The 13,224-nt window shown below is 40.4% G+C and overlaps 1 protein-coding gene across 6 annotated transcripts in view; it reads left to right on the forward strand.

Moving 5' to 3' along the window:
• The window catches only part of CLIC5 (chloride intracellular channel 5), a 126,648-nt gene extending 114,042 nt beyond the window's left edge, over positions 1–12,606 (forward strand). For all 6 annotated transcript variants that reach the window (XM_019537127.1, XM_019537130.1, XM_019537125.1 and 3 more), the window contains 2 exons: positions 2,261–2,442; positions 6,693–12,606. In XM_019537127.1, the coding sequence (XP_019392672.1) occupies positions 2,261–2,442; positions 6,693–6,860 (350 nt within the window). In that variant the 3' untranslated portion in view covers positions 6,861–12,606. The remainder of the gene's footprint in view (positions 1–2,260; positions 2,443–6,692) is intronic.
• Positions 12,607–13,224: the final 618 nt, after the last annotated feature.

Here is a 13,224-nt window from a genome sequence, read left to right on the forward strand (position 1 = left end):
TCAAGAGGGATGTGGACAGCGTGGAGAGGGTCCAGAGGAGGCCACTCGCATGATCGGGGTCAGCAGGGCAGGCCCTACGAGGAGAGGCTATGGACCTGAACCTGTTCAGCCTCCACAAGAAAAGGCTGAGGGGGGATCTAGTGGCCAGTTACAAACTAGTCAGGGGGATCAGCAGGCATTGGGGAAGTCCCTGTTCCCCCAAGCACTACTAGGAGTGACCAGGAATAATGGTCACAGGTTGGCTGAGGGTAGATTTAGGCTAGATATCAGGAGGCGCAACTTCACGGTCAGGGCGGTTAGGGTCTGGAACCAACTTCCAAGAGAAGTGGAGCTGGCTCCTACCCTGGGGGCCTTTAAGAGGAGACTAGATGTACACCTTGTCGGGGTCATTTGACCCCAGTACTCTTTCCTGCCATGGCAGGGGGTCGGACTCGATCTGCTCAGGTCCCTTCCAACCCTAGAAACTATGAAACTGTGAAATCGTTGTAGCCTTATGTCTGTGAATAACTTCACTCACTGACTAACCCCACAGAATCAAATGGAACTACTAGTGCATCTGATTACTCACAGATGTCTAGTTTGCAGGTCTGGACCCCAATCAGGTAATGATTCAGGACCGCATCCTTAGTGATGCAAGTCAGTAGAGGTTCTGTCAGTTTACACTAGCTGAGATTCCTCTCCCTTTCTTTAGAGTTACATGGTTATTTTGCACTCTGTACATTATCAGAGCTTGTATTACTCTAGTGTGCAGGGACATATGTCCTGGGCCAAACACAGAGCCAAAAGATGGTCCTTGCCCTAGCAGTGTATGCAAGCAAAGAATAACTTGCAATCTTGCACATAGCTTCTCAGGGCAAATACAGGCATACCTCGGAGATATTGCGGGTTCGGTTCCAGACCACTGCAATAAAGCGAATATCGCAATAAAGCGAGTCATTTTTTGGTTTCCCAGTGCATATAACAGTTATGTTTACACTATACTGTAGTCTATTAAGTGTGCAATAACATTATGTCTAAAAAACAATGTACATACCTTAATTAAAAAATACTTTATTGCTAAAAAATGCTAACCATCATCTGAGCCGAATGGCGCCGATGGAAAAATGGTGCCGATAGACTTGCTCGACACAGGGTTGCCACAAACCTTCAATTTGTAAAAGCGCAATATCTGCAAAGCGCAATAAAGCGAAGCGCAATCAAACGAGGTATGCCTGTACACTGCGTTGGGTGGCTCAGGAAAATTACCAGTACAGCATTTCTTTTTATTGCCATGATGGTAGAGTGTAGGTACACAGATCTAGTGACTGTACTGACATTTTTGCATGAAAGTTTAGTGTTTTGTTACAGGTCATATCTTCTTAGTGCTTTGAGCCCAGAAATCCCCCTGGAGTTAATAGCAGTTTTTGGTAAGGCAGGACTTTAGTAAGAATTAATGTGAAGGATCTAAAGCCTCCTCTCTGTTAGGCAACCCCTTTGAAATTGATTGGAAGGAGAATTTGACACAAATTCATCTCTGAAATTGGGAATGTCTTGAAGGTGGCTGAATATGGTGGTTGTCTGGAATAGCATTATGTATTATTATTGTCAAATTGCTTTCATTTCAATCATCACATGCCTTCTAAGCTGGTGTAGGAAGAAGATGTCACTATAAAACTTTAGGGGGTATTTTTGAAGCTGTTGCTATGACTTGGATTAATATGTATGACACAGAAAATGGGCCTAAAGTACAAAACTGGGTTTGATTTTTGATAATCTGGAGGTGGGCAATGAATTGCAATGCTATTGGGCAAGAATAGTGCTACTGAATTTGTGGGTTCCAGTTAATTAGCATCTTCACTGTTTATTCAGTTAGAACTATGTGATAGTGTCTACTCTCTGCACATAGCCAAAAACCCCAATTAGAGCAGTCTATAGCTGCTTTAATTTACACTGGGATGCAAGAGCCAGGATGAGGTGAGAACACACCCTTGGATCATCTGGACATACGAGCATAGTGACCACAGCATTTTTCTTTCTTGCATTTGTACCTTTTGCTGCTCTACAGGCAGTAAGGAAGAAATGTGGCATAAGAACTTTCCACATCACTTCTGTACCAGAGGAAATGTGGCTACTTTACACTCAGATAACATGGAGATTACAACAAAAACAGGTGCAGAACAGCTCAGGTTCCTGGCCTTCTACGTAAGTTCCCGGACAGTGTTGATGAGAATGTTTCTAAGTGTTTTTCTTCTGTCTCCTCCCTTTATTTTTTTTTACATAGCCCTTGAGAAGGGTTTGACAAAGGCTTTAAAGAAGTTGGATGACTATCTGAGCAACCCTCTGCCTGAAGAGATTGATACAAACAAAACCCAAGAGGAAAAGGTATCCAAGCGCAAGTTTCTGGATGGGGATGAGCTGACACTTTCTGACTGCAATCTTCTGCCCAAGCTCCATGTTGTTAAGGTAAAGGACCTTATCTGATGCATAAACAACTGTGGTCTGAGAACAGTCTGCACATCTGAGCTACCACAGCAGTTCTCTAGCATTGTCACTATATAAATGAGCTTCATCAATGGAGAGTTAAAAAGTTCCTACTGTCTTGACTAAATATACAAAGCAAATCATACAGAATTTGAAACAGGCTCTTCATTGATAGGACATCTCTTTCCTTTCTGAAAATCTGTCTACCTGTATTTACTTCAAACTTTGTGAATCTGGGTGTATGTGTAGTTTAAGGATCTGGTCTTTCTTCCTCTAAACTTAATAGCAAAGCCCCCATCAAGCATGATAAGCTTTAAGTTTTTCTTCCTTCCAAGGTGTTAGGGTGTGCAGGACAGAAGAGATGCTGCTTTAGGCAGACTGCCAGCCAAGTTATTAGGAACCACCAAAGGCTTTCGCACAGCTCATGCTGTCCAGGTTAGCTTGCTTTTCTTTAATCTCGTGCACTTGTTGCTCATTTCCACTTTACTTCCTTTCAGTTTTTTCGGGTTGGTGTCTTTACATTAAATAGTACTGCTGTTTGCAGCTGCTTCTGTCTTCTCATGCTAAACTCACAACTCCAACATATTGGTTTTATAAAGTAGTGGTTGTATAAGCTTTGTGGCTTTTTGGTTATTTCATTAGGAAGCACATTTGAAAGCCAGCTACCATGACAGCTCCAAAACCTTGTTAGCCAGATTTTAGCTTTCCAACAGACCGTGTTATAAATGTTGTTGTTTTTTTAAATTATTCTGCCTATTGTATGCAGACTTGAGATAAGGCAGCACATTGTGGGCATGAAAATAAAAACTTAAAATTAGATCTCAGGCTCAGATCTACAGAGGTGTTTAGATACCTAAGGCCTATTAGGCATCTAACCTCATATTGATTTCACATGTAGGGATACTTGAGCCAGCATTCAGCACCCAGGCTAATTTTCCTCCTGAGAAGCAGGGCAAATTGGCCTATGTAACGTTCCATGGTGCCATAGCTAAACTTTTCCCAGTACTTGAGCCAGCTTGGACATCTCGACACAACCCTGCACTTCATAGACATGTCCTCTGTCTTGACAGTCCTGAGGAGGTAGACACTGAACCCTGTCAGGATCTACAGAATAGATGTTCTTCCTCTCATGGTATTTTTCCTACTGGGCTTGGTCCAATAGGTATTCTAAAAACATCTACAGGCTCAAGCCCTGTACAAAGCCTGGCTGGAGAAAGGTGATGGTGGTGTCCCTATTTTGCCAATGGCTTAGTGGTTAGGTTCAAGTCTTTTAAGGCAAATGAGGAAATTATACCTGAGCCTTCTTTATGCTTGGTGAGTCTGGTAACCACTGGACTACAGGTAAGGGAGGGCACTTTCACCTCTTTTTAAATGACCATGTTTTGTGGGAAAGAGCCAGGGTACATGCCCAACTCTGGAACAGTGTTCACTGGGGTGAATCCCTATAGGAGATGAGTGACTGATCCTAGAGTGGACTGGGGATAAAGTCACATCCCTGTCCTCAGCATTTCTCATTGGCTTTGACTAGTTTAGGCAACACTTTGTTCAACATGTTGATTTTATGGATCCCATATGTAGTCACCTAAATCTCCCTTACATGTCGTACAGGATTGTGGATTCCATTAGGTACCCTAATGTTTTGTGTTGCTATACATAAGTGCTATACATCCTTTTGTGGATATAACTCTTGAGTCTCAAATTTCCAAAGTACTTAGGCACATGGCTCCCCTTGAGTTAGGACTCTAAATGCCTTTGAAGGGCTCTGCCTACAAAGATCTTAAAGCAGTATACAGTTGTGGATAAAGACCATTTGTCTCATTTTGTACATGGGGAAATCTTAGAGGGATTAAAGTGATATGGGTTGGTTTGGATAGAGATGAGCCTGCCTCAGGAAGGAGGTTGGATTAGATGGCTTCCGGAGGTCCCTTAGGGCCCTACTTCTGTATGATCTATGATATGTTCATGGTCACACAGTGAGTTAGTGGCAGAGCCATGTTCTACCTAGGGCTGCCTATACACATGCTCGTTGGCTTTCTGATTAGAACACATCTGCATTCGAATTGTAATGCTGTAGCATTGCTGCTGCATCCCAGGTATTAAGCCCCTGTGCATTTTTAAATGGCAGCAGGGGCACTTAAACTAAATCCTGTTGAATGAGGTTTAGCTAAAGAGTCCCATGTACATTTTTAAACATGGGGCTTAGTACACATAACAGTGAGGTGTTTTAATTAGAGTGGCTGCCTGGGAAATACTCTTATTAAAATGCTCCCCCTACCCACCTCCGTGTATAGCCAGCCTAGGTTTCCTGATTTTGTTTTTACTATTATCATATTGCCCCAGGCCCTTACACAGGGCATCACAACCATTAGTTAGTTCCTGTTGTTCTCAAAAGAGATGTCAAAACTTCAGTGTATTCACACCCATATATCACCTAGGAACAGCAGTTCTCCATTTCTGGGGTATATGTTCCAGCTGGTATTCTGCACAGAAAAGTTAACAAATCAAAGTTAGCACTCTATTATAGGATTTAAGATGCAGAATGGTCACTGGATTAGTGTAAAGGATGTACATCATTCTGTCTTCTAAATTCTCCATTTATTTATCACATTACATGCTTCTTCAGAATGAAACAAGTACCTGGTAGTCCTTGGCAAGCCACAAAACTTGAAAGGAGATCCAAGTCATGCATCTAGTTTGGCTCTATAAGCCAAAACATAAGCTAAGCCATGGGAGCTGACTGTAAAAAAGCAAATACAAAATGTGGTACATAAGTTACTGCCCAAGAAATGTGATAATCGTCTGACTGGTTTAGCTTTCTCTCTGGCTCCTCTTAACTGATGGAAGTAAGGCCAGATTTTTCAGTGTTAAAGCCTAGCTTAGATTTTCTTTGTGTGGCCCATAGCTAATTCATTTTTCCTCATTACAAAGAGAGGTACAAATTTGTGATAGACTTGAACAGCCACAGCCAATTCTCTTAGATGTGTTTTAAAGACATAAGTAGAAACCAATTGCAGAAGGACCTTATTATTTGATAAAAAAGATGTATTGGGCATTTTGCAAATCACAGTTTTCAGTGGAAGGGCATGTTCTACCTTCCCTATACACACATAAAACATTACTGAGGGCTGAAGGGTTGCATTGCGGCAATTTAGGTCAGAATTTGGCTCGGAGTATGTCAGAGATACTGGTATAAACATAAATTACTGTCCCCTCTAGGAACAGGGCTATCCTAAATATTCTCAGATGGATGTCTACCTATCTGAGTGCTTTAGAAAAGAGAGGGAAGCTGAATAGTACAATTGGGTGGAACTCCTTTTGTGCCCAGGGATATGTTTATACTTTATTAACAATTAGAGAGGAGAGGCATCCAATATATTAACTAACCCATCCCCCATCATTAACTAAGCCATTCTGTGGTATATTCTTATATTCATTGCCTAGACAACCTGGAAGGTCAAGTCCAGTTAGTCCCACTGACTTCATTTTTAAAGTTAGGCAAGTGCTTACTTGTCTTCATGAATCAAGATATACGTGTCTTTACAGGTAGGGTGTTGACCACTTCTCTCGAGGGAGAATTTTAGTCTAATATATCTCAAGAATAAGAAAATATCACTGTACATAATTTTCTGTTTAATCCCAATATTCCTAGTTCTCTGACCTTGAGATTACTAACACACTTAGTATCTTGGTATCTAAATCACAGTGCCCTGTACTGTCCTGAACAGTACTATTCCCTCCCTTTTGCATGTATCCTTCCCATGTCTTGTTATGTCCAGCACCAGCATTGCTTGATGAGACTATACATATTACATTCTTTTACTCTTTCTTCACATCATCCTGTTAGCCCTGTGCACTTCTTAAAATGTCAGATTATCAGCCTGTTCTCATCTGAGGATACCATTCTGGCAGCACAGCTTTTAGAAGGAGTGTACATAGGAATGAAGGAAAATAACTGAAAATTACATGGTACAGCCCAATGGGTTTCTGAGTACAGTGATTGCTGTTAAAAAGTCAGAATTTGGCTATGGTTACCACACAGTTGTATCAGACCGTGCTTAGCTCAGATCATGTCTTTGTATGGGTTGGGCGACCTCCTGAAGGCTTCTCTTACAGGCCTCTGAGCCTCCATGCCCTTACTTCCCTCTTTGTTATGTAACTAAAAGAAGTAAGCATAACATCACAATATGACACAACACACCACTAACAGGGTTTCTTTTTTGTCTTTGTTCTAGATTGTCACAAAGAAATATCGCAACTATGAATTCCCAACAGAGATGACGGGACTGTGGCGGTACCTGAAGAATGCCTATGCCAGAGATGAATTCACCAACACCTGTGCTGCGGACAAAGAAATTGAACAAGCCTATGCAGATGTGGCCAAGCGGCTCAGCAAATCCTAACTGACACCTGCACACACCAGCACAGGCTCAGTGTCCCTGTGGATCTCCATTTCACAGACTCCTTTCCTTGTTGCCTTAGGATATATTTGTCATTACACTATGTGGTTGGCGTCCCCATGATTTCAGCTGTTAAAGTGAATTGGTCAGGGATAAATCTGCCTCTCCCTTGAGAAAACACAAGGAAACCACAGTGCAAGGCTAGGGGGGACCCTCTGAAATCTGAACCTAAGATCTGGAACGAGTATTATCATTTGCAATCAGTATTTGAAAATAGTCCTTTTATTTTTTTGCTGGTGGTGGGAGGGGAATATCAGCCATCTAACTTGTCTGACTAGGGCCTTTAAAACTAGTGTTTTTAGCTGAAATTTCAAATAGCTGGAGTTGGAAAGTACAGAACTGGTCCTTCCCTGGCTTGTGCCAAAGGCACCTTTTTCTGTTGTGATCTATTCAAAAAAATCACTGCTGGTGGGACCTTGAGATAAGAGAAACGTGTGTGTGAGAGCATGAAGGGAAAAACCCTCTGAGAAGTTATATTTTAAAACCTCCTTCAATACAGCTTCTTATTTAACAGGGCTAAGGGGTCTATAAGATATTTATTAACTTGACAGTAGTGGAGGAAGGATCAGTGAATATGTCCAACTTGCTACTTTGCATCTGACTTGCATACTTCAGTTTGAACTTTTAAAGGAAAATAGAATGAGACATTGAGCGGACATTCCTTGGAAGAACAGCATTGATGCCAAAAAAGCCCACTCAATGTGCAAGTCAGTGGAGGGACTCAGGCACTGCACTGATAGGGGCTATAAGATTACTCAATTGTATCCTCACAGAAATCATCACAGTTGGCTGAATTCTTTTGGGCAGTTGCATCTTCGCTGTATATTTGCCAGCTTTGTTGGTATGGAGACATGGCTGCAGAGTAGAAACTGGTTGCCTCAAGTGGAGAGAAATACCTTCTTTCTTTTTAAGTTCCAGCTAGGTCACTCTCCAGCCTTCCTCTCCCATTACAGAAAGCAGAGTGGCTTGAAGCTATTCAGTAGGATGAGTTGGGAAGGAGTCCCTAAAGAAAAGACCCAAGGAAGAATGTCTTGCATTTGAAAGCTTGTCTGACTATCCCAACTACATTATTAGTCTTGTAAAAGATACTGCCATAAGAAACTTTTGCCTCTCATATAAAAAGAAAGACTCCCATTCCTAACTGGAAAGTTGGCAAGTATACTAGCTCACATAAAAGCATGGTAGCTTGGTTTTACTCATTCCCGTGTTTCATATAGCTACCATTTAATGACCCTCCTGATTGCTCACTTGGACTCCTTTTGGCAACTGGCTGTTTTGTGCTGTGGGCAGCTGCTGCATGCCGCAATCTGCTTTGAGCTGAACTTTACTGGTGTATCTCTTAAAAAAATTAAGGGTAGCTATTCTTTTGTACAGGACAGAAAAGGCTAAGTGTATACACATATTAAAGACACGACTTTCAATCCAGACCTATCGATTTGGAAGGAGTTGCAGTTGTTTAAAGATAAAATAAGTTGACCTCAAGTTGGCCTCATTGGCTCCAGTCCTGGTCAGACTCCTGCTCCTGCGTGGGACTAGCAAACCTTTACATGAAGGAAGGGCTTACAGTAAGAAACTCTAGTGCTGGTTTACAGTTAGAAAGAACTGGACTGGAGATTACTAACAAATTCAGATTTGGCTCTAGTACACTGGTGTAGATCTGGAACAATTCCATGAATGTTGGTGGAGTTATTCTGCTTTCACACCAGCCCAATAGGTAGCAGAATATTGGCCACTGATTGCAAGGACATTTTGTAGCTGACTAGCATTTTGCCCATGGCAATCGGTTTGTTCTGAACTTTCCAAAAGCTTAGTTGAAAGTCCATGAACTCCCTGGTCTTCCCTCGATATGGGCTTTTTAAACAAAGGCGAGACTGGAGGGCAGAGACTCACACGCTTCAAAATATTGCTGAGAAATCAACTGGCTCAGAGAGCACGAGTAACAGCCAGGAAAATCCAATGAGATTAGAAGAGACTGAACAAGCACATATGGTTTGTTAAACTCTTTTCTTCATCAGATTGGAATTATTTGTATTTTAAATAGATATTTAATTGTTTGTTTATTTTGTTTGATTTGGTCTTTTCTTTCTGTCTCTTTTTTCATTCAGCCTATGGGCTGGGCTGATTCTTACTGTAAGAATGTGTTATAACCAGGGCTTGCAAATTATTTGGTAATGAGCAGTGCTTTCCTGATGTCTGACTAATGGCCAGTTTGGATTTTTTTTCAGCATGCCTTGGCAGGCAGAGCTCTGATCAACGGAGACTGTGCTTTTCTCCATCATCATTTCCCAGGTTTATATTTCAATTAGAAGCTTTGTCTAATCAGAACTATGTGTGAACTGTGAATAAAAAAAAGTAGGAGACAGATGCAGCCTGCTGCTCTGGGCATATTTCACTTGGCTCCTTTATGAAATGTGTAGAGACAGTGGGTCGTGGGGAAGGTAGATGAAGCAGTTCAGGACTGATGCTAATATCTGCTGTCCTCAGTTTCTTGAACCAAACTTGAATAAAACCTTGAAAGGTTCTGTAATATTCTAATGCAGATTCTTTACATTTTCCCTACAATGCAGTCTAAAGGAAACTACACATTTTTAGTTCTGAACAAAATTCTCGTCAGAGCTGTAGAAATCCTAAATTCTTTTGCCAGAATTATTTTACTCCCAACAAAATGTGGATTTTCAATGCAATGGACAGTTTGATTAAATAATCTGCATTTTCATTGAAAATTTGGGGGATTTCAGTATAAAACCTGAAAATCCCAAACCTCTATTTTTTTCGTAAGTAAAACACTGAGTATTTGAGAGATTTTTTTCAACAGCACCCTGAAAAATTAAAAAGAATTATGAAAATGAAATAATGCTCTTAGCAAAAGTTTCACAAGGAAAAATATCTATGTTTTGACCAACTCTACCTCGAATTTAGTATAGATCTTGAATTTTGTACCTTCTCCCTTACTATACTAGACTGACCTAAGTTTCTGGGTGGATTCAGAAACTCCTTGAAATTTGTATGGTTTGAAATCCGAAGTCAGATTTTCAGATGTCACATTTGCTCGCCTTTGTACTTCTTGCCTTTAGCCGTGGCCAAAAGTAGGCAGCGCTTGGTATCTTGCACAGAAAATTATTTTTCTGTAATTTCCAGCCCAGCTCCCTGGGCCCAAGATATTAAATGAGCTTCTTTTTCCCATCACCAGTGAGATTTCAAAGAGCTCCAGGACTCTTCTATGCTGGGTATTTTTGTGCCCTTCCATTGTATTTAGAATTGCAAGTAGTAAATGTTAATCATGCAGAAGGTTGTTTATCTACATTGGCAAAGCAGCATTTCTGAAAAGAATCTAAGTGACAAGACAGACAGTACAGATTTACAATAACTTTGTTCATAAATTTCTTTCAAGATGTAAAGAAAGACATAGTGCAGAAGGGGAAGACGCCAACAATATGGATTTAATCATCTACATTTCAGAAATGCAGACCAAATGTCTGTAAAGATGTCCATTTCTTCCAAACATTTCTTAGATATTTTTTTCAAAGATACCAGTTCACTCAGTCCAACACTCCATTCATATTGGAACCAATATTGAATCCTCTTTCATTAATATTAATGTTGGCCTTTTGGGCAAACTCATACATTAGTAACACTCTTTCTTTCTGTTAGGATATGTGAGTTGCCAAAAAGTCGCCTTAGCTGAAAAGGTGAGAAAACTAGACAGTATGTGATTCTAGGATGCTTATATTTGGAATCATGACAAACACTTGTCCTTTCCAAGGGAAGGAAATTTTCAGAGGTTATTGTTTTTTCTGAGAATGCCAATCTCATGGTATGTATTGCTATCTATGCACTTATGGGATGTCAGTGTTGTTCTGTGTTTCAGTCAGTTTAAAGGTAACTGGCAGGGAAAAATGTCAGGTACATATTACAAGGGAGTCGGGTAAAGGAACTAAGCAGAGGAAAGCAGCACAATGTGTTCCTAAAAGTGAGGCAGACCATGATTTTTGCATGGTATCTGTTTCAGTAAGACATGTATTAATCCCTTATGCTTTTCTCTCTCTTTCTCTTCCTATTCCACTCCAATTCCTGATTTTTTTTCTTCTCCTTCTTTAGTCTCTATACCTACAACAAAACCCAACAGAAACAGGTACATAAGCATTAGAGATACAAAAGACCAGGGCTTTTAACTACAGGTGGTGGTCAGGGCCATCCTGCCTTTCCATATCATTAGATAGGAGAGAGATCATGGCTAGATCCCAGACAGAAGTTCCAGGGGAGCCATAATATGGAAAAGATGAGGAACCACATTTTAGAGCACCACCTCCTGATTTCAGATACTAATCTAATACTATGCATTTGTTTAAAGACCAGAGATCTCAACAACTCTTTTCTAAACCGTGCAGTGAAAGTGAGAAGCAAAATGGATGTCTATGTTGCCACTTTCCTGCTAAGGTAGATATTTTGGTGCATAGCAATGAAATGGTTGAAAAACTAGCCAGAGAGAAATTTCACAGTCATACAAACTCCAGGAGTTGATGGAAAGTTTCACATTGTAGTATACACTTAACTTTTAAAGCAACATAAACAAATCCTCCCCTCCATTTAATATATCTGTATTTTAGGCACGGGTAAATTTGAATGTATTTTTTATTATTCCACTCAGCATAATAATTGTTCCTTTTGGTTTTGATTTAGGAAATATTTTTCCAAGATTTTTGTCTTTTGCTGTGTTTTTCATCTCTTCATTAATGCTAACATCTTACAATGCCAGAGGAGGCAGGGAAGAACTGAAGCTTAGACTTATTGAGTAATTGGAGAAGCTAGTAATTTGGGGGAAATTTTAGTATTAAAGCCTCTTTATGAAATCCATGTAAGGATATGTAACACTTAACTTGGGATCCTAGAAGCATTTTAACCAAGGATACTATATTATAGGGTCTAGATTAGAACTGTCAGCACATAACTGAGCCACTTGATGGCTGGTCTTTCCAGAAGTAGTCCCAGATGACACAATGGCACAGACTCTTCTCAGAGTCACAGTGGTTTCCTTGCCTCCATGCTTTTTCCAGGTTGCAACTGACTGCTGGCCACTGTCAGTAAGAAATTATGACACTCCACTTGTGTTGCATCTTCTGGCATATCAGGGGAGAAAGAGGTGCAATCATAAAATTTGAGAATCACTGACCTACAAGTGTCTTCCTCCCCACGTTTCTTGATGGTGTCCCATAGCATAACTATGCCTTCATTGTGTTGGCTTCGCTCTTACCCTGAAACGGCTGAAACCTCCCCTTAGATAGGGTGATTATTTTTTAATTGAATGAAACTCCAAATGTGCTTTAATGGTTCTCAACGTTAACACTGTCAGTTCTCACCACAGGATTGAATTTGTTGGCAGAAATTAAATTAAATTAAAATAGTAAAACTTGGGTATTGCTAAAGGGTACTACAGAGAGCCCTAAAAGGAGTTCATGTTGTAGATCCGTAGCCCCAGTGAACATCTTTTATTTCCCAAAGAATCGTTTGAGTTGGAAGTGGGTCAAATCCATCTATCCATTGCACTGCACCAGGATTGTGTCAGTTGTTCCTAAACCCTCCCTCTAGATCTATAAACGTTTTGTGGGATGACTGCTGGCACCAAATTAATCTCTTTTTATTGCACTAAATTAACTACTGTTGTTTGGAAATAAGGAATAAATAAATAACACTTAAAGAGAGTACATTTCTCTATCTTCTTTATTAACAGCTTGTTAAAATATACTCCCAGGCTTTTAGAAAATATGAGCTTATCCACAATTTTTGGAGACTTTTTTTTTATGTTACCTGTGGTGCATCAAAATCAAAAGGCAAGGCATGTGATTCTGAATAGATCATTTAGTAGGGAGTTTTCAATTTGAGCAGGAGATTGAGGATGACATTCACTTAAATTGCATCAAGAGAAATTTAGGTTGGATTTAGGCTGGAAATTAGGTTGGAAAACCTTGCTCACTATGAGGGCAGTTAAGCATTGGAACATGTTCCCTAAAGAGATTGTGGACTCTCCATTCTTGGAAGTTTTTAACAACAGATTAGACATTTGACTGGAATGGTTTGCCCAAAGATGCTCCTGCCTTGAGCAGAGGTTGGACTAGATAACCCTATTTTTCTATGATTGTGCAAGCATATATTTTGGAAGGGAGTTTAGTCCAATTATTAGGAGAGGGCCACTGGGGATCTTTCCTGAGATGAATTGCTCTGTGATCTTGGGCAAGTTGCTTCTCCTGCAAAGGCAAATGGACTCAGGCTGGTGGTATGTTTGTCCATGAATCTTTAACCCTTAATGAGA

This window comes from Crocodylus porosus, unplaced genomic scaffold (assembly GCF_001723895.1).
Source record: "Crocodylus porosus isolate Cpor-Errol unplaced genomic scaffold, CroPor_comp1, whole genome shotgun sequence".
Classification (NCBI taxonomy): Eukaryota; Metazoa; Chordata; order Crocodylia; family Crocodylidae; genus Crocodylus; species Crocodylus porosus.